At 46.8% G+C, this 18991-nt stretch overlaps 3 protein-coding genes across 5 annotated transcripts in view; 2 read left to right on the forward strand and 1 right to left on the reverse strand.

The window, feature by feature from the left end:
* Nucleotides 1-8027, forward strand: SERPINF1 (serpin family F member 1). Its single transcript, XM_075439911.1, has 8 exons — nt 1-82; nt 3049-3134; nt 3546-3747; nt 3827-3982; nt 4776-4979; nt 5763-5905; nt 6530-6740; nt 7100-8027. The coding sequence occupies exons 2-8, from the start codon at nt 3057-3059 to the stop codon at nt 7357-7359; spliced, it is 1254 nt and encodes a 417-aa protein (XP_075296026.1). The 5' UTR covers nt 1-82; nt 3049-3056; the 3' UTR covers nt 7360-8027.
* SMYD4 (SET and MYND domain containing 4) lies at nt 8022-14376 on the reverse strand. 2 transcript variants are annotated; one of them, XM_075439906.1, is made up of 10 exons: nt 14224-14376; nt 14007-14154; nt 13765-13854; nt 11887-13033; nt 11398-11580; nt 10926-11092; nt 10097-10229; nt 9543-9659; nt 9051-9174; nt 8022-8336 (listed from the first exon to the last, which is right to left on the reverse strand). In XM_075439906.1, exons 1-10 carry the CDS (start codon nt 14352-14354, stop codon nt 8186-8188), a joined length of 2391 nt encoding a protein of 796 aa, XP_075296021.1. In that variant the 5' UTR covers nt 14355-14376; the 3' UTR covers nt 8022-8185. The 2 variants fall into 2 exon arrangements, with proteins under 2 accessions (XP_075296021.1, XP_075296022.1); XM_075439907.1 differs by lacking the exon at nt 13765-13854.
* Nucleotides 14284-18991, forward strand: part of RPA1 (replication protein A1) — a 24039-nt gene continuing 19331 nt past the window's right edge. The window contains exons 1-5 of one of the 2 annotated variants that reach the window (XM_075439909.1): nt 14284-14482; nt 14880-14927; nt 15200-15278; nt 15830-15938; nt 16769-16857. In XM_075439909.1, the coding sequence (XP_075296024.1) occupies nt 14886-14927; nt 15200-15278; nt 15830-15938; nt 16769-16857 (319 nt within the window). In that variant the 5' untranslated portion in view covers nt 14284-14482; nt 14880-14885. The other variant, XM_075439908.1, reaches the window with a different exon arrangement.

An 18991-nucleotide genomic window follows, 5' to 3' on the forward strand; every position in this document is an offset into this window, starting at 1 on the left:
CCGGGGGAAGCAGCAAAAAGCAGATGTGGCCGCAGCGAGCCCGCAGTGTCCCCGCCGGCAGCCGCGCCCGGAGCAGCCCGAGGTAAGGGGCAGCCCCCGGGGGACCGGGGACCTGCGGCAGGCGCTGGAGGGTGGGATGCCCACCAAGCGGGAGGGCTCACCGGGGTTTGGGAGCCACCGGCATCCCAGGGCACGGCTTTGCCGCCCGGGCTGAGCTGTGCTTGGGAACTGGGGTGGGTGGGTGCGTGGTTCTGCCCTTCTTCCCCGATCTGGGGTATTGTGTCCAGTTCTGGGCTCCCCAGTTCAAGAAAGATGAGGAGCTACTGGAGAGAGTCCAGTGGAGGGCTACGAGGATGATGAGGGGACTGGAGCATCTCTCCTACAAGGAAAGGCTGAGGGAGCTGGGCTTGTTCAGCCTGGAGAAGAGAAGGCTGAGAGGGGACCTTAGAAATGCTTACAAATATCTGCAGGGTGGGTGTCAGGAGGACGGGGCCAGACTCTGTTCAGTGGTGCCCAGCGACAGGACAAGGGGCAACGGGCACAAACTGAAGCAGAGGAAGCTCCGTCTGAACATGAGGAAGAACTTCTTCCCTCTGAGGGTGACGGAGCCCTGGCCCAGGCTGCCCAGGGAGGTTGTGGAGTCTCCTTCTCTGGAGATATTCAAGCCCAGCCTGGAATGCGGTCCTGTGCAGCCTGCTCTGGGTGACCCTGCTTCGGCAGGGGGGTTGGATTAGATGATCCACAGAGGTCCCTTCCAACCCCTACCATTCTGTGATTCTCACAGCTGGGGACACGCTTTTTCTTTGCAACGGTAATGCTTTTGGCGATAGTCAAATCCTCTAGAGCTAGTGGTCGCAAGATGCTTCAGGAGCTACTGCCGTGGGGTGGAGCGATCGCGGCGAGCAGTCTGAACTCGTGGGTGTCATTTGGTAGCACCCCTAAAAGCAGAAGTGTTTGTAAGTGATCTGAGACTTGTACTGCTGTTAGATGGAATGCAAAATATTTGCTTTGCACCTGCAGCCCTTCACAACCCAGACACAGAGTTGCTTCTCAGCTCATTTCTCAACGCTTTCTTCCTGTACCTTCCTGACTGTAACATCACCTGCTGCACGCTGTTGCTCCTTCTCTTCTCTCTAAGGCAGCCACAGATTTTAATATCGTGCCTGAAACCATCCCACCTCTGCTCCAACCAAATTCTTTTCTCTGCATTTTTGGCTGTGGGCTGAGACATCCAAATAGAATCCAGATGTTCAGGCCAATTCAAATGCAAAAGGCTTTGTCTTTCTAAAATGGAAATTGCTTTTTGGCAAAGTTTGAGAAATACGAAGCTGGTGACAGTACTGGCAAAAACAATACAACTCTGCAAAACCAATCTCCGCTCCCATGCTCCCAGGAGCTCGGTGTAGTTGGAAGCAGAGGTTGTGTTGAGATTATTTTATTTTTTTCCAGAGAAAAGGTTATGCTCCATGGAAAACCTTCATCTCTGAACTAGACTGGGCCAAACCTCTTCCGCTCAGCATGCAAGAGCACAGCTTGGTGCAGGCATCCTCACAAAGCTCTCACTAAGACCTGTTTACCTTAGGCTCACACAGGGCTTCTGTTATCTCTCTTTCAGCGTGATGCCTATTCACTGTAAAACTCTGCCATGATATGAGCAATCCCAACATCGTATCCACTATCATACCACCAAACGCACTGGTTTGTTCCAGTACAGTAAATCCTCTTGGTACACATCTTCTGCAGCAGAATACCTCGTCTGCTCAGCAGCTAGGACAGCAGCAGGTCACAGGATGCAAGCGCACAGGGAAAAGAGGGCACCACTTCTGTGTCGCACTGTCTAAACGTCGATGAAAGCTTAGAACCTCCACTGTGACACATTTTTCTCGGAGGGAGAATTACCTCCAGAAAAAAAGTTTAGGCAGGAAAGGGAAACAGTGAACTGCCTTTCATTGAAGTAAAACCTCTGCCTGAACAGACTGGGTCCTGAACTGGGGCTGTTGCAGCCACGTGGCTTTAAGTTGTATTTCTACCAGCAGGCATGTTTTCTTTATAGCTGCAGTTAATCTGAAACACATGTTCTTTCTCCTGCTTCACTGGATGCCTGGATCACAGGGGTTAGTTAAATACAACCCTCTTCCTTTAATTTCTGGGAATCTATATAAACATTGCTTCAGACCAGCCTCAGTGGCGTCTGTTCTCAGGGGCATGACACTTCTGCAGTAGCTCTGGTTTACCCTCAGTGGAACCCTGGGTTACACACTGCCCTTTGGACCAGACAGATCTGTCTGGAAGGGCTACATATGCCGATACTGGAGTGATTAAAAGTGGATTCCACAGAAGGAACAGTTTTGGGGAGTTTGGTACTTTTCTCCCACCTCCATTAAAACATGTTGAATAAGCCAAGCTCTGTCTTTCAGTTCTTCTCTAGATCTGGCCCAGCGTTAGGTATTTAATCCCAGCCCTCTTCCTTACTGTCTTTTAAGAAAGCTCTTCTACTTTTACTTTATCGAATTGCAGGTAAGAAGCAAAGGATGCATATAGGCTGTACAGCCTTCCGGGTACACGCAGATACAAGAAACATGACAAACTACTGCCCGAGGCAATCGTATAGCAGAGCAGTAACCAGTCCATTTCATCTTCTGCCCCATTCAACAGTATGGATTTTCTACCTTGTTATAAATACAGTATTGAATTTTCTGAACTCTAAAACTCAGCAGATACAATTTAGTGCTTTTCTGGACATTGGCACTCGAGTAACTGCCACCACCAGTGTGGTTTGGGCCACCCACATCTGCTTTTGTGCTCGGGCACACCCAGGCACCCCTGCTTGCCGAATTTTAAAGTCACTGGGGCCAGGGCTGGCTGAATACTCCAAACACGAGAAGAAGAAAACCCAGCTAAGATCAGGTGTGTGTTTCACAACTGAGAAGGACAAGCAGCAGCATGTGTCACTGCAGTTCCTGTAACAACCAGGTACAGCGAATAGCAGTAGCAGAGATGTATTTGCTTGGTTGCTCACACTACCTCTGTCATGTTCTTACTCTGTAGGTTCAGGCATGCAGACTCCAGTGGTTCTCCTTTTCCTGGGTCTCTTAACTGTCCCAAGCAGATCCCAGAACTCAGCTACTGGGCAGGTGAGTAGGCAACAACACACAGAGAGTGAGGGAGAGATACTTGGAGCAGGCAGTTTAATTTTAGAGAATCTTACAGAAGGATTAAGCACTACCCTCCTAAGTTACTAGGATTTTATTTAGCAACGTAATGAGACTAACTCCTGCTTTACCTAGATAAAACCATAGTAGTTACATCAGGGGATGACCATGGGGCAGAAATAGTGGATACCAATCCAAGTGCTGCCTTCGGCTTTACTGGGACACTTTAAAGTAAAGTAACGGTTCCTACACTCTTTATCAGTAAGATTAAGCCAGAATTTCTGTAGATCATAAGACAGTATCTGCAGATTGCTTGCCTTTGAAATGTTTATCACAAGTGTACCTGCTCTTGTAAACTGCACGTCCAATCAAAGCGCTCCCTATACCTGCTAGAACTCTGCCACCGCTGATGGAGCTAACGCCAGCGAGGTGGAAGAGGAAGATCCATTCTATAAGAGCCCCGTAAACAAGCTGGCAGCTGCAGTCTCCAACTTTGGCTATGACCTGTACCGTCAGCAATCTAGCCGGACAGCCACTGCCAATGTCCTGCTGTCTCCCTTCAGCCTGGCTACTGCACTTTCTGGTCTCTCGCTTGGTGAGTTCTTGCCCCTTTTCCTCATGTGCTGTTTGGCTTGACAGGCCTTCCCTTATACTGTCGTCCTTGTTGTTGGCAGGGGCTGGAGAACGAACAGAAGATGTGATTTCTCGTGCTCTCTTCTATGACCTGCTTAACAAAGCTGAGGTCCACAACACTTACAAGGACCTACTGACCAGCGTGAATGGACCAGAGAAGAGCATGAAAAGTGCCTCCCGTATTGTCTTGGAGAAAAGTAAAAGTCCTTCTTCCCTTTCATCAAATTTTACCTAAATAACTAGCAGCAGGTAGAATACACTGAGTAACACCGCACTAACAGCTTTGGCTCTGACACACTGTTGAGCCAGGACGCAGACAGTGCAAGGAATGTTGTTGCTGCTCCAGAAAAAGCCTGGGAAGTTTGCGTCCACATAAATAAAAGACCAGACTTACATACACAAGACACTCGTGACAGAGCAGCTAAGACACGGGAAACCTAGAAGAAACTTGCTGAGAATTTTGCCTTCACTCTAGGTTTTCTGGCAGGTGTTGCTAACTTCCAGGAATCACAAATCACATTTTCTATTTATGATAGCATTCAGCCATATTCCTTTGTTTAATTCCTTGCAGAACTATTTGAAATGTCTGCTTCCAGCACGCAGTAAACTTCTGCTGAGAAAGCTAAGAGCTATCTTTTGGAACCTGCTGATTCCAAGAATCCAATAGGTTGAGTAAGCCGTACTCATGAAGCAAGCTGGAGAAAGAAGAAAGACTGATGTAGGAATAACTGTGTCCAAGCCCTCTGTTCTTATCTCCTTTCTTTACTTTTCAGAAGAGAATTATCCCATACTCCAGCATGGGTGGCTATAGGATTTGGATCGGTTTCCTCCAAGTGCCTTCAGTCATTCCTCTTCAAAGCAGGTTTCTGTATGCACACAGCCACAGATGTTTTATGAGAGAACTGCTGCCGGGCTTTGGATTGCAATCTGCTGCCTTGAGGTTGTTTTGATAAGGGAGCTAGGTGCAATATCCATGTTTTTGTTCCCCAGGACTGAGGGTGAAGCCTGGTTTTCACAGCCAGCTAGAGAAGTCCTACAAGATGCGTCTGAGGGCACTAAGTGGCAATACCCAGTTAGACCTCCAAGAAATCAACAACTGGGTACGACAGCAGACAAAGGGAAGGATTATGCGGTTTATGAAGGACATGCCCACCGATGTCAGTATTCTCCTTGCTGGGGCCGCTTACTTCAAGGGTAAGATTGTTGTGTACTTGGTTACAGAGAGGGTCTATGAAGCATGTGTTAGAAGAGATGGGAGGGAATGCTCTCACTTCCCATAGAGAAAACAAACTGCCAAAGAGACAGAGTTTAAGAAGAAAGTGTTTGAGAACATAAAGAAGAAAAAAAATGCATGCTACCTGAACACAAATAGTCCTCGAGGGAGGAATTATTACTCTCAGGAAGCTGAATCTTGACCTGTTTGCAGTAAGACACCAGAGAAGAAAGTTTAAGCTCACAAAACTCCATGGCAAGGGACAGAATATTACCGTTTAGGGAAGACACAGTTTAAAAGAGTGTACTGAGCCTTTTTACCACTGTAGCAGGAATGGAAGGAGATACTAGAGAGCTGTTCTAGAACATGCTGTAAGTCAGTGTCCCGGAGAATTATTGCTTAGAGACAAGGAGCAAAATAAAGGGTGGGGAGAGAAGCACTTTATATGCATTGACACAATTGTTACCCTTTAAAATAGTTTTGTAATTACATAAGTAGACATCAACTTCCCAATAGCTACTCCACCCATACACTGGCTTGTTTTTTTATTTCGCACTTAGCCAATTCTCAGATGAAAAGGAGGGGCCAAAGAATGGCAGTAAATCAGTAGCTCCAGTCTATTTCCATCTCTACCATCACTCAGTTACGCCTCAACTCTTAAATCACAAATACTGCAAATATAAAGTGCAAGATTACTCAGTCACAAGCACGGTTTCATATGCTATTATTCCAGAAAATCCTCCATTTTATCTCTGAAAAAACAGGGACATGGAAAACCAAGTTTGACACCAAGATGACTGCCCTGAAAGACTTCCATCTGGACGAGGACAGAACTGTGAAGGTGTCCATGATGTCAGACCCCAAAGCCATACTGCGATATGGCTTTGACTCGGAACTCAACTGCAAGGTCAGAAAGCAAATATTGCACAAGATCTCCTAAACCTACTGAGGAACAGGCTCAGCTACACTTACCTGTTAACCCATTCCAGAAGACAGCCTTACTCCTCCCATCAGGCTAGTTTTGCAATCCCTATCTTGAAAGGCAGTATCCTGATTCTTAGAATATCCTACTTCTGCATTGGCTATGGGACAAGCAGTCCAGAATTTAAGTAATGCACAGGTCCTACCAGCCTGCATTGCTTGACCCAAAGTTGGGCAAGAAGAGCAGGGCACACTCCTCAAAACTTTTCCATCTCTACCTCTTTCAACAAATCTTTCACTGTAGCATAAGCTCAAAGGTGTTCCAGCTGAGAATCTCCCAAAGCAATACTGTAGTTCATTACAGGATTCAACGGGTGAGAGAGAGCTCTTGCCACGTAATGGCAGAAAGAGTGCAGCACAGTTCATGAAACCCTGGGTGCCAGAGGGGTGAGGAAGCACCATATCCGATAAAAGCAAACAGGGAAGAAGAACAAGTGTTAACTGGAAAGGCTGACCAGGCAGTCGAGATTCAGGCCTGTTCCTTGGTACGGAACGGGTGAAACTGTTTATTATTGATGTGACCGTTTCTTATTTATAACTGGCCTTCCAGATTGCCCAGCTGCCATTGACAGAGGGAATCAGCGCCATGTTCTTCCTGCCTACAAAGGTGACCCAGAATATGACTCTGATCGAGGAAAGCCTTACTTCTGAGTTTGTCCACGACGTGGACAAGGAGCTGAAGACAGTCCATGCTGTGCTAAGCTTGCCCAAACTAAAGCTGAACTATGAAGAGGCACTTGGCAGCACACTAAAGGAGACAAGTATGTACATCACACACCCTCCACAGACTGCCAGGGCTCAAAGCAGTGGGCAAGTTGCTTCCTGCTCTCAGAAGAATATGCAGCTGGTGGGTTATGTTAGGTCCTGCTGTCAGTCTGTAAATTTCACCAGCAACTAAATCACCTTGGTCCAGGACTCCTCAACTTTTTAGCACATCTTTCTACCAAGCTCATACAATGCTTCTGAGATTGAGAGGGGGAAGCTCAGTACAAACAGATGTAAGCTGCTTCTCCCTGCTACCCCAATAAACTGTACCAGATCCTGGTACAGCATTAGCAGTACTGCTTCCCCATCTGCAGTCTATGCTTTCAGCTAATGGAATTTTATTTCTTTCCTCCAGGGCTCCAGTCACTTTTCACATCACCTGATTTTACCAAGATTTCTGCCAAACCTATTAAGCTCTCTCATGTGCAACACAAGGCAATTCTGGAGCTTAGTGAAGATGGGGAAAGATCCACACCAAATCCTGGGGTGAATGCTGCTCGTCTGACCTTCCCCATAGAATATCACGTGGACAGACCTTTCCTTCTTGTACTGCGAGATGATACAACTGGAACCCTCCTCTTCATTGGCAAGATCCTGGATCCCAGGAGTGTTTAGATCCCTTCACAATAATCTGCAATGGTAGGGCCCAAATGGAAAGGGTGGTATTGGGAGGGATACTGGCTCCCTGCTCTGCTGCACAAAGACACAACTTGCAAATCTTATGCCTTCATGCTGCAATAAAAGAGCTTTTGCTATTAATCTCAGCAAGCCCCCAGTATTCTCCCTTGAAAGACTGCCTGCCTATGTCATATGCCTTCACACTCCCACTGTCCCAAGATGAGCCACAATGCAGTTCTGTGTCCTACATGCAAGCATCACCTGGTGTATACTGCATTTTTCCCTATCCTGTCTTCCAGCTCGACACCAGTTGTCTATACTGAATCTCTCATCACTGACAGGTCTGCACTGGTAGCCCTCCAAGTTCTGCAGTGCCCCCTCTTATAGCTTTTAAGTTTGCACTTCCCAGCCTGCTGCTTCAACCATTCCAACCATTTACGTTTCACGCTAGCAAGAAAAGTACTTCATAGTGTTAGACATAAACGGCAGCATGGTCTGAATGACTGCATGTTCATAAACCATCAGAGTATCACACCCGAGAGATTCACATCTCTAGAAACACACGCATACACAAACATCTCAAACATTTGCTTCAAACTTACATGCAGAAATTATACAACAGCATCTATTCCCACCATACCACACACAGACCCCTCATGTTAGAATTGGTCATTTTATTTACAACAGTCTCACTAAAGAGCATTTCAGATTTCATTCAAGTTGTTGTTACACATGATTTTCCAGTTTGTACTACATGACCACCTTACCACATGAAACTTAGCTTTGATGAAAGATCACATTGCAGCTTCCTTTGACAGGGAAATTAAGTCCTCTGAAGGATGCTTCTGGGAAGCTCTGACAGACAGGTCTTCATCTCTTGTAATTCCTGGATCTGAGTACTCTGAGGACCACAGTGCACCGACAAAATCTCCTCTGCTCTTTGAATCGTGCTCAGAGCTTCAGAAACCGCAAACCTGAAATAAAAAAAGAATAAGAACAGAGTATAAAAAATACTTAATTCAGCTCCTTGACTTACACAACCTTTAACTCCTCCCCAACAAAAACCTAAACCCGTTCATGGGTACAGATCCTACACTCCACTGCCTTTCAGCACCAGGCAAATAGTGTGCACTTCAGCTGCAAAGAGAGGATGGAGGGGAAAAAGGTAAGGAGACGGACAAAAACTTAAAACATTATCTTTGAGTACAGGTACCCATTACTTCCTCAACGCAGCTCCCGCTAAAATTAGTTCAGTCAAAGGGAGATGTTGTGAGAAGATTTTCAGAACCAGTCAGGGGATTTGCTTGCCAAAAGAGGGCCAAAATAGAGCAAGAGGATTTTATCTCCTCCTTTGAAAAGATGTCAGCAACATTACACAACTGAGGTACACACACCAAGGGTGACTAGTTGTCAAAATAAAACAATAGGACAGGGAATAAATGGAGCCAGGGAGAAGAATAGACAGGCACAAAGCAGAGAAATGGGTCCAAAGAGAGTCATGAGGTATAAGTGAACCCCAGTGGGGTTAATAAACTTGCACTTGAGTGATGGACAACTTTTGTACCTGTGCCAGACTTCCCAGGGTCCTGCGGGACACCCTGCAATGTGCCAAGGACCACCTGCCATGACATCGTGTCAGACACACAGGAGCAGTGCAGGGAAGGGACAGATAACGAAAGCAGATTTACCCATTGAAGAGAATTTGTGCCAGCTTGAAAAGTTCATGACCTATTTCTACACTTGATGGCCCATGATGCATTTCCACAATCTCAATACTCCTCTCCAGGTGTCTGGCTGCATCCTGCCACTTCCCTGATGGAAAAAATGAAAACACAACAAAAAATGAGTCATGAATAAATACTTTCTATGGGCTACTGCCACCCGAAGAATCTGACAGCATTATCTGAAATGTGATGAACTATGTCCACAGCATTCTTGGGAGGCTGCTGACCTCAGAACCAGGACAGGGAATCTAGAAGACTACGAGATCACATTACTGTTCACTGGGTGCTGGGAATGCAGTTTTGACTACTTTCAGAAAAGTAGTCTTTCTGAGAGCAGTGCTGTCAAGACTAGAGAAATGCAGTAGGAGAACAGTGAAAGGACTAGTTAGAGAAGAAACTAGTCATGTTAACTTCAAAGTTCAGAAAACTAAAGATAATGAGAAGACAATGCCATACCAAGAGTAGCATAAACCTGTGCTAGATGATCCTCCATCTCTCCCATCAGCAAATGCTCTGGAGACAGGAAGTTTCCAGCATCCATTTGACACTTCTGGAGCATTTTGATAGCCTGATCTGTAACAAAACAGGGTATAAAATTCATCCTATTGGCCAGTCTTCAGCTTTCCATGATCGATAAAATACAGTCAGTCCAATTTAATCTTTCTATCTTACAGAACTAGATTTGGATTTCATTAGGATTCAACACTGACTTCGTCCGCAACCTTGCTTATTCTAACGGAGTGTTGGCCTGACTCAATCCAGGAAAGCAAGGCCTTGGAATGCATAACTCCAAGGTTACCCTGAGTTCTTTTAGTTACTATGGAACAGCATGTGACTTAGATTAACACCCAGATCAAGGGTATAAAAAACCTAAAGCTCAAGTCCTCAGGGACACACCAGGCTGCATGCCAGAAGACCCCAACTGCATAAACAACAGTGCCATCTCATGGCTAGATCTCCCAATGTATACTCATTAGCTGCTGACCTTAAAGTAGAAAGCTGAGCCTTACCAGCCTTCCCGTCTCTTAGCTGTTCTAATGCTTTCTTGATTTGTTGCTGAAGGTCCAGTAAGCGGTGTGACAGGCTCTCTCTGCTGACTGAGATTGCACAAGCTTCATTTGAACAACACAGCATGTCTTCCCCCTGAGGAAATCATCCCTGTGATCACTCCTGCTCACGTTCAACTTAAACCTTACTTTCCAACTCTGTTATCTCTGTACGGTGTCACAGAAATGCTAATTTGTTTCTCAGTTGCATTCATTAAACAAAGTGACTTGCTTGTAAATTTCTATAAGCTTATTTGATTTTATGAGAAACTTCCAGGAATAGCTTATGACTATGTGAGCTACAGATTAGGCCACAGCAGGGTGATGTGGTAAACAACTAATGTCCATACAAAATACATACTGTGTTGACTTCTCCCCACCTAACCCACACTACATGCTGTTTTCATTTACATCCTGTGAACTCCAGAGAGCATGACTCTACTTACAGCCCCTGTATGTACACCTTCTGCTGTCGACTCCAGGCCTCCATTTGCTTTACTAAATATTCCCCTTCCCCTAGTCCACGGCCCTGATATTCTAAAGTTCCTTCATCAAGTTCAAAAGGATTTTAACTTGCTATTAAAGGCATTAGTTTCCCTATAATGCTGGAAGACTGACATACAAGAACATTACAAGAAAGCTGCTAAGAACAGTGAGATACTGTCTTGCTCTACAGGGGCTTTTGCCTGCTGAGCAGAGATCACGGACTGAGGTCTTTAACTCTTGACTTTCCCAGGGACCCAAGCGTCACACATCCCAAGAAGTTATACAGTCATAACTATGGAAGAACTACCTGCATTGGAGCCCGGCAGCTAGGACAGCAGAACGAGTTTCTCACAGACACCACACTCTTGACATCAGACTCTAACTCATCAAGGCATGCCTGACAGCGACACTCAAAGAAATACTGACTGAGAAGCTGTTGTCTCTCAGCAACCCCCATTCTACACCGGTGAGGCCCTGGAAAGGGATGGCAAGGGTAGAAATCTTTAAACAGGTACAGCTCTTAACATCAGACTAAATCTATCTTAGTTATAATTGAGAATAGATATATCATCTTTTGGAGAGGACATAACTGGAGACTGAAAATGTAACAGTGGGCTCAGGAGATAAAATCTTGCGTTGATTTCTTCAAGGCTTATACATAAACAAAGACTCTAGCAACATTACACTGGGAATTACAGTATCAATAGCAATCAGTGAGCATGCCAAGTAGAGGTGAAAGGATGTCTGTGCCTGGAGACAAACAGCAAGTTAATACTCACCATAGCAATGGAAAATCTCTTGGCCGCTTCGGATTGGCTGTGATGCCCTGACAGTGGCAGCTGTCCCAGTAAATGACACGCTGATATTGGGACAGCACGAATGGTTCAGAAGGCTGAGGACAGGAAAGAAGGCTGTCGCCAGGCGCACAGGCTTCTTATTTACAACAGCACCATCTCCGGACCCTGAAGACAGAGGAAAAACAAGCAGGTTGAGAATGAATGCTCAGTAACCCACGCAACTTCTGCAACGAGCACTATGACCTACTGCAGATAGCAGTAGAAAGGTTTCTAGTATATTGCTGCAATAAATGATAGCTAAATACCCTCTACATGTGCAGAAAAGAACAGGCCAGCATGGGACAGGCCATTAAATTTTAAGCAAGTCATTCCCATCTGCAATGTGAGCTGATTACAACTGATAATTCAATCTCTTCACACAAGCTAGATGAGCAAGGACAACAGAGAAGGGCTTAAAAGTTGTTATCTTACCGGACTCCTGCATTACAGTGATCGCTTGTGCATTACATTGCAGCTGCAACACATGCCTCAGCATTGCTTCTGCCATAATCTTCAGCCCTGGAGACAATTCACCCGATGTTTTTTCACGTGTCTTTGGTTTGGACCACTTCTCAGATGATTCCTGATTCAGAACAGCAGCCTCCAGACCAGCTTCTTGCAGTTCTTTGCACATAGCTACTACACTCAGCATGAAAAGGAACTTATGTTCAGGGCTGTGCTTCTCAGCATGTGGCAAAAGGTTGAACACAGCTTGGTAAGAACTCTGGTACTGACCATTATCATTACAACCAGGGATACCTCTGGTACCAGCTCTCGTATCTGGTGCCTCACCAAGATGTTTGCATCTTGCCTCAGGGTTACGAAGGTCCTTGTCACCATCGTGGGACCATTCCACCAGCCTGCTAACCTCCGCAAATCCTGCCAGTAGAACAGTCCTCAAGGCAACATGGCAGAAGACCCCTAATGTGAGAAGCAGCGGCCCCAGAGAGCACTCTGTCCTGTGGTACTGCTCCCATGCCACATCTGCACAGTTCTGGCTGCAGTACTTCGCATAACTGCACCCACGGCAAGGCACTGAGGCTAAGAGCTGCCTCAGACAACGGTGGCAATAAAGATCTGCGTTAGTGACTCGAGTATCCCACGCTGTTTCACTGCTGTCAGGCAGAAGAAGGCGCTCCCCTGGGCAGAGCACGCTTACAAAGGCCTCCTCTTTCAACAGGGTCTGTCCTGGCAGGATGTCCTGGGAAGCCACCAAGTGACGTCCCCTCTCTCTATCAAAATTCAACCTCAAAGACGATGACGCGCCTGAAATTCCGTCATTCTCTTCCCAGACCTCTGACTTTCTTGGAATATCATCACGTCCTTCTGGTGCAGGCTCTGGACAGCTCTCTTTCTCATGTATTTTAATCTTCAGCTGATTTAACTTTTTTAGCAGTGTTTGCTGTGTAGTTGTGATCCCATCCACAGCAATTTTATTCTCCACCGCACTGAGGGCGTCTGCTGCATCCTGTACCCTCCCCAAACACAGCAGACATTCAGCTTTCCGCAGCAAGACCTTGGGCAGCAGCCTGTCTGGATAGCCATGACTTTCAGCCCTGGCAATATCTTCCAAACAAACCTAGAAACAAAGGCAAAGCCTTTTAAATGTACTTGAAAACCAGCTGATGCTCGTGCGCTTGTATTCCATCTAAGACGCAGAATATTTTCATGAGACTACGTTAATCAGCAAATTCTATGAGCATAGCCAATCTGTCGGCCAAATAAAGCCTCCTGACACAGCACGAGAAGGAAAGCAGGAAGCCCTTAGAATCACAGAATGGTCAGGGTTGGAACCCTGTGGGTCACCCAGTCCAACCCCCTGCCAAAGCAGGGTCACCCACAGCAGGCTGCACAGGACCTTGTCCAGGCGGGTCTGGAATATCTCCAGAGGAGACTCCACAACCTACCTGGGCAGCCTGTTCCAGGGCTCCGTCACCCTCAGAGGGAAGAAGTTCTTCCTCATGTTCAGACGGAACTTCCTCTGCTTCAGTTTGTGCCCGTTGCCCCTTGTCCTGTCGCTGGGCACCACTGAACAGAGTCTAAGTAACGCTGGATGCTTTAAGCACGGGTTTGGAAGCAGATCTGAGCTACCGACTGTTGTTCCAACAACCCAACCCCTGTTACTGCGCGGTTTGCAGAAGCTCCCACCTGCACCCTGTGCGCAAACACCGTCCGGTGACACCGCAGACGCTGCTTGGGCCCCTCCCGCCACCCGGGAGGCCCCAGGCCGCCCTCCGGGCCTGCAGACTCGCCCGGGGCCGCCCCCGGAGCTGGGGCAGCCGCGGCCCCCGCCGCCCCACCGCCGCTTACCTCCAAGTGCCCGAGGTGGAAGAGGGCGGCGGAGCGGTTGGCGAAGCAGACGGACACCTCGGGGCTGCCGGGGAGCTCGTGGGACGCCGCCTGCGCAGACACAGAGCTGCTGCCTCGGGGTGGGGGGGTCCCTCAGCGGGGCCGGAGCCCCCATCCCCGGGGGTCCCCTCCCGGGGGCCGCCCCTCACGCTGGGCCCAGCGGACCCCTCACCAGGCGGCCTGATGGCCCGGCCCCACCTTACCTGCGAGTAGAGCCTGGCGGCGGCTCCGTAATGGCGGCGGCCGAACAGCCGGTTTCCCTCCTCCCGGTAGAAGCGCGCGGCCGCCGGCTCCTTCCCCGCGCGCGCCCGGCGGCACAATCCCCTCAGAGCCGCCGCCTCCGCCTCGGGCCTGCGGGACACGGGGGTCAGCTCCGCTCCGCGCCCCGCCCGCCCCGCCCCATCCCGCCCCGCCGCTCACCGGAGGAGGCCGCAGCTCAGGGGCAGCGCGTCGTGCAGGGACGCCGCCGACAACCGTTCCCGCAGCGCCGGTTCCAGCGCGGCCCAGCGCCGGGCGGCGCACACCCGCCACTCCTCCACTGGCAGCGCCATTACCGATACTCCGATGGCGGCGCCCAGCAGCACTGGCGCAGCGCGCACGGGAGCGCTTCCGCCGTACGGCGGCTGACAGCCAATAGGAGCGCAGTACTGCTCGCCGGCCCGGCCACGCGTGGCGTGACGTAAGGGCGCGCCGGAAGTAGCGGGCGCGGCTGCGAGCGGCGGGAGGATTTGGCGGCAGCGGCGGAGCGCGGCGGGAGACGCAGCAATATGAGCGTGCGGCTGAGCGAGGGCGCTATCGCGGTGAGGGGCCGGCGGGGTGGGGGACTGGACCGGGGCTGCGCCCGGGGAGCAGAGGCTTGGGCACCAGGTTCGGCCCGGCCCTGAGGGGAGAAACCAGGCCCGGAGCTGGGCCCGGTCCCAGTAGGCAGGCTGGGCCCTGGTCGGCCCCAGCGGTAACGGCCGTTCCCGTGTCTGGCCGTTGCACGGCAATTCCCCCTCAGCTGTGGGTCTGGGGACGTTCCTGAGTGGGGTGGTGGCGGTGGCACCTGTCTGAGGGTCGTTTGTTCTGTTCTTCAGGCCATAATGCAGGGGGAGACCGTCTCCAAGCCCGTGCTGCAAGTCATCGTAAGTACTCCCCGTTACCTCTCGTGCCAGTCCATCAGTGGCCGTGTGTGCTTCCGCGCAGGCTTCCACCTGCAGCCAGGCTTCCTCTGCAGAGGAGCCGAGCGAGGCTGATGTGCACTTAATTTCATTTTACGTGACTTGGGCTGCGCTGTTGATATCAGTGCTAAAAAAAAAAAGGGCTGTATAGATACTTCATTCACTAATGAGTTCACTTCATGTTTTTGAAGAGGTTCTGAAGAAATGAGAACTTAGAATCTGTTGTTTCCCCATAGAACACACGGGCTATTGCTACAGGGAATGGGCCACCGCGTTACCGAGTGTTGATGAGCGACGGGGTGAACACGCTCTCTTGTAAGTATGACAACCTGCAGTGAGATTTGTGAGAGTGTGGAGATACTAATGGTGCTAAAGTTTCCAGTCTGATGTCTAGGTGCATAGGGATGAAATGAGTATTGAAGGACAATGTGCCATACATGGGGACAACAGAGTGTGAAGTGTGCAACTGCATTTTAACGGTTTGACAACATCCTTCTTTTCTGGAACTTCCTTCGTGAGCTTTAAGCAATTAACTTGCTACAGGGTATAATGAAAGTATAGAAACCTATACACATTTTTGTAACAGTGGTTTTAAAGTAATTTAGCTTAATCTTTCTCTGACTTCTTTGATGCGTGATCATTCTAGCTATCACTGCACTCTGAAGTTTGGGGAGTAAGTGCAGTATAGCTTCTACTCAGTTTTGGTGCCTTGTTGCTGGTTACACTGTTTTCTATGTGTTAACTAACTGCAAGTTGTAGATCTAATGGAACACTAGACTGGCTGGATAAGTTGTGGCCAGCCATAGCAGCCCCTTTTAAGGCTGGCATGTGTTAGTTGTTCCAGTGTTTTTCTTCTGTTTCTGCAGCATTCATGTTGGCAACACAGCTGAACTCTCTGGTGGAAGAAGAACGCTTATCAGCCCAATGTATTTGCCAGGTTAACAGATTCATTGTCAACAGCCTGAAAGATGGAAGGTATGTATGTTTCTTTAAGCATGGTTCTACAGAAAGGCAGCTGTGCTAGTGGGTGCTCTGTCCTTTTGTGACGAAGCAGAGGCCGAAGGCTTTTGATTGGGATTATCTGAAAATACTCAGTCTTTAGGGTGCAAGGGGGAAAGTACATAGCACAAGCAATAGCAGAAATACAAAAATTGCAGAATGTGACTGTACTGGGTTCAGATGTGTCTAGTACAGTGATTTAGTAATTTAAAGTTTCTGTATGGAATACTCCAAATTGTACAAAGTTTCATTAAAATTCACTTAACATTATCTGCTGTGGAAAAGAAGCAGTGAAGATTTCTTGTTACTTAGGTGTTGTGGAATCTGGTCTTTCTTTTATGAAAATGTGAGGGAAGGGGGGTAAAATACTGCAAAATGAAAAGGGATTTGAATAAAGTGATTATAGAGAAACTATGTATGTGTCTAGAAGAATATGAACTGAGGTTCTGTGTATATTCAGCATTTTGTGAAGGAAATATAACTTTTGCGGCAGGGAATATATTCTCTCTGGTAAAATCTGGTATGGTTTTGATACTTTTAAAACACTATGATGTTTCAAGCCCGTTTTGTGTGCCCATTCAGCCTGCCATCGGCTGTCCTTGCTGAAATGCAACGCTGTTTCAAGATTGCTTGTACCTCATGAGAGGTTTAAGTTGAGAGTGGAAAGCTTTTGTCTTCCAGATCCCTCCTCCAAAGAATCTGCCCCTAATGGTTGGTTCCCTTATCTGCACGCAAAGGATGTTCAGAGTCCTATGGACTTGCAGAGGGAGTGAAAGTCTTTATTGCTGTCTATTCTGTGTTTGTAGGAGAGTGGTTATACTGATGGATTTAGATGTTCTGAAAACTGCTGATAAGGTTGGTGGGAATATTGGCAATCCAGTGCCATACAATGAAGGTGAGTGTCGTCTATAAACAAATAGCTTTCCGAACAGGCTGTCTGTTGTTATGGTCTTTCAGCCGTCCATTATTTCCATTTAAAAAGAAGCAGTCGGATATGTTCAGCTTTCTTATGCCTGGAACAGTGATGTCCAGATCTTGAAAATCCGTTATTTGTGTAACACAAAATGAGTTCTGTTCATATTTTGATAAACTCCACACCATGGCTGAAGCTTCAGTCCCTACATGACATTGGGAACTATCTACACCTTATGATAACATTGACAGGCTTTTAGTATACATTAGTGGTCTCTACCTAGAGTTCCCGTAAGTATGCGGAAGCTATTCTGCGTCTCCTCATAATGAATAATCAAACAGATTATAATTTCTTCTGTCTGGAAAGAAGACAGCAGGAGGAAGATGTAATAATGATCTATGAAAGTATAAGATGGCATGAAGGGGATGAGTAAAGAATGATGAATCTCTCTTGCTTTTCTACATTCATTTGATGCTCTTTAGTTCTCATATTGTCAGGTAGTGGTTTTAAAACAAAGGCTGTACTGCACCCCCAAACAGTGCATAGTTAAATTATGGAACTTGTTGAGGTAGGTGCCAAAAATTGGCACAGGTTCAAAAAGCAATTAGATGTGAAAGAAAAATCCATTAAAGGCTGTTAAACATAACAATACATCCTCTGCATGAATGTTAGGCTCAGGAAGCACTAAAACCTAGATTGCTCGAAGCGCATAGATGAGAGGCTGGTATGAAAACACGGCCAGCATACAGACTTTCCTAAGCACCCGTTCCTACCCTGCCATCTGAAAAACAATGACGTGCTGGGTGGACCTTAACCTGACCTGCCATGAATCTTTTGTTTTTATTATGTTGCGCAAGTGACTCTGTTCTTTGTTTTCATGTGCTGAGTTTACAGTTCTCAGGCACACATTTTTTGAATTAATATCTTTTTTTCCATGAGATACGTTCAAAATATGTTATTTTCTTCCAGTTCTGATCTTTAAAAAAGAGAGAGGATAATAAGCACTTAAAGAAAATATTTGTACAGCTCTGTCATTGACGTATATACAGATAATGGCTGAAATTTTATAGCAAATAGCTCTTGGAAGAATTTTTGTTCCTGGTGGAAGTGAATTAATATATTTTTATTACTAAGGGACCACACATTAGTGGCAACAATTTTCTGTAGGATATTTTGGACGAACAGCAGTGGTAGGTACACTGCCATTCTGGTTAAAAATCTACTTTAGTAATCGAAGTAGAAATTAGACTTCGTTGCAAAGGCAAAGACATCTTTCTTCATTAACTTTCTTTTTCCTAGGGAATTAGAGGGGCGTTTGTTAAATGAGCCTAAAGAATCCTTTGTTCCTTTGATAGTTACTTAGCTAATTGCTGTTTAAAAAATGTGTTGACATCTCCGATTTTATGGTTTAATCCCACAGTTGCTGTAGAGACCAAGATTTTCAGAATAGCTATTGAGCAGACTGTTTTGTGCCTTTCTCTCATTTCCCTTGCTTGTGTGATATGAGAGCTTGTGAACTGTAGTGTTTTTCGGTTGTCATATTGTTGCTTAGAAATGACTGGGAATGTGATATTTTACAGAACTGAGCTGAAAATGCACCTTTAAGACTATAAATTTTGGTAAAATTGCCGTGATCTTGATCAAAGTTGTGTTCTTCATTTGGGCTTACAGAACTACTCAGGAATGAAGTTTTCAAAGCTAAATGCTTTTGGAGGTGTTACAGGTCTATGATCATAGTAAGTGTGGTTTTGTACTAAGAGGTGCTGAATTTGATGTGATGTGTATTTCATTTTAACACTGATGTTATTCTGCAGACTTCATACCCTTTTATTTGATACTAAATAAGGTTTCTGTTACAGAAGATGGTAATAGTTCAGATGAAGTATGCTTAACCCAGCCTTTCTGCTCTGCAGGGCTGCCCGATTTGTCATGAAAGCCGTGATAAAATGGCAGAGGTGTATTTCAGGTTGCAGATTCTTTAAGTTCCTGTATGTATTGAGAGACTGTATTTTTGAGGAACACTCAGCTAATGCAGAATGAGTATCTTAAGAGCATTTTGTGGTTTTCATGGGAAAGAAGTTCACGTATTTTAAAAAGAATGTTTAGTCCTACTTTT

This window comes from Opisthocomus hoazin, chromosome 20 (genome assembly GCF_030867145.1).
Source record: "Opisthocomus hoazin isolate bOpiHoa1 chromosome 20, bOpiHoa1.hap1, whole genome shotgun sequence".
NCBI classification, from domain to species: Eukaryota; Metazoa; Chordata; class Aves; order Opisthocomiformes; family Opisthocomidae; genus Opisthocomus; species Opisthocomus hoazin.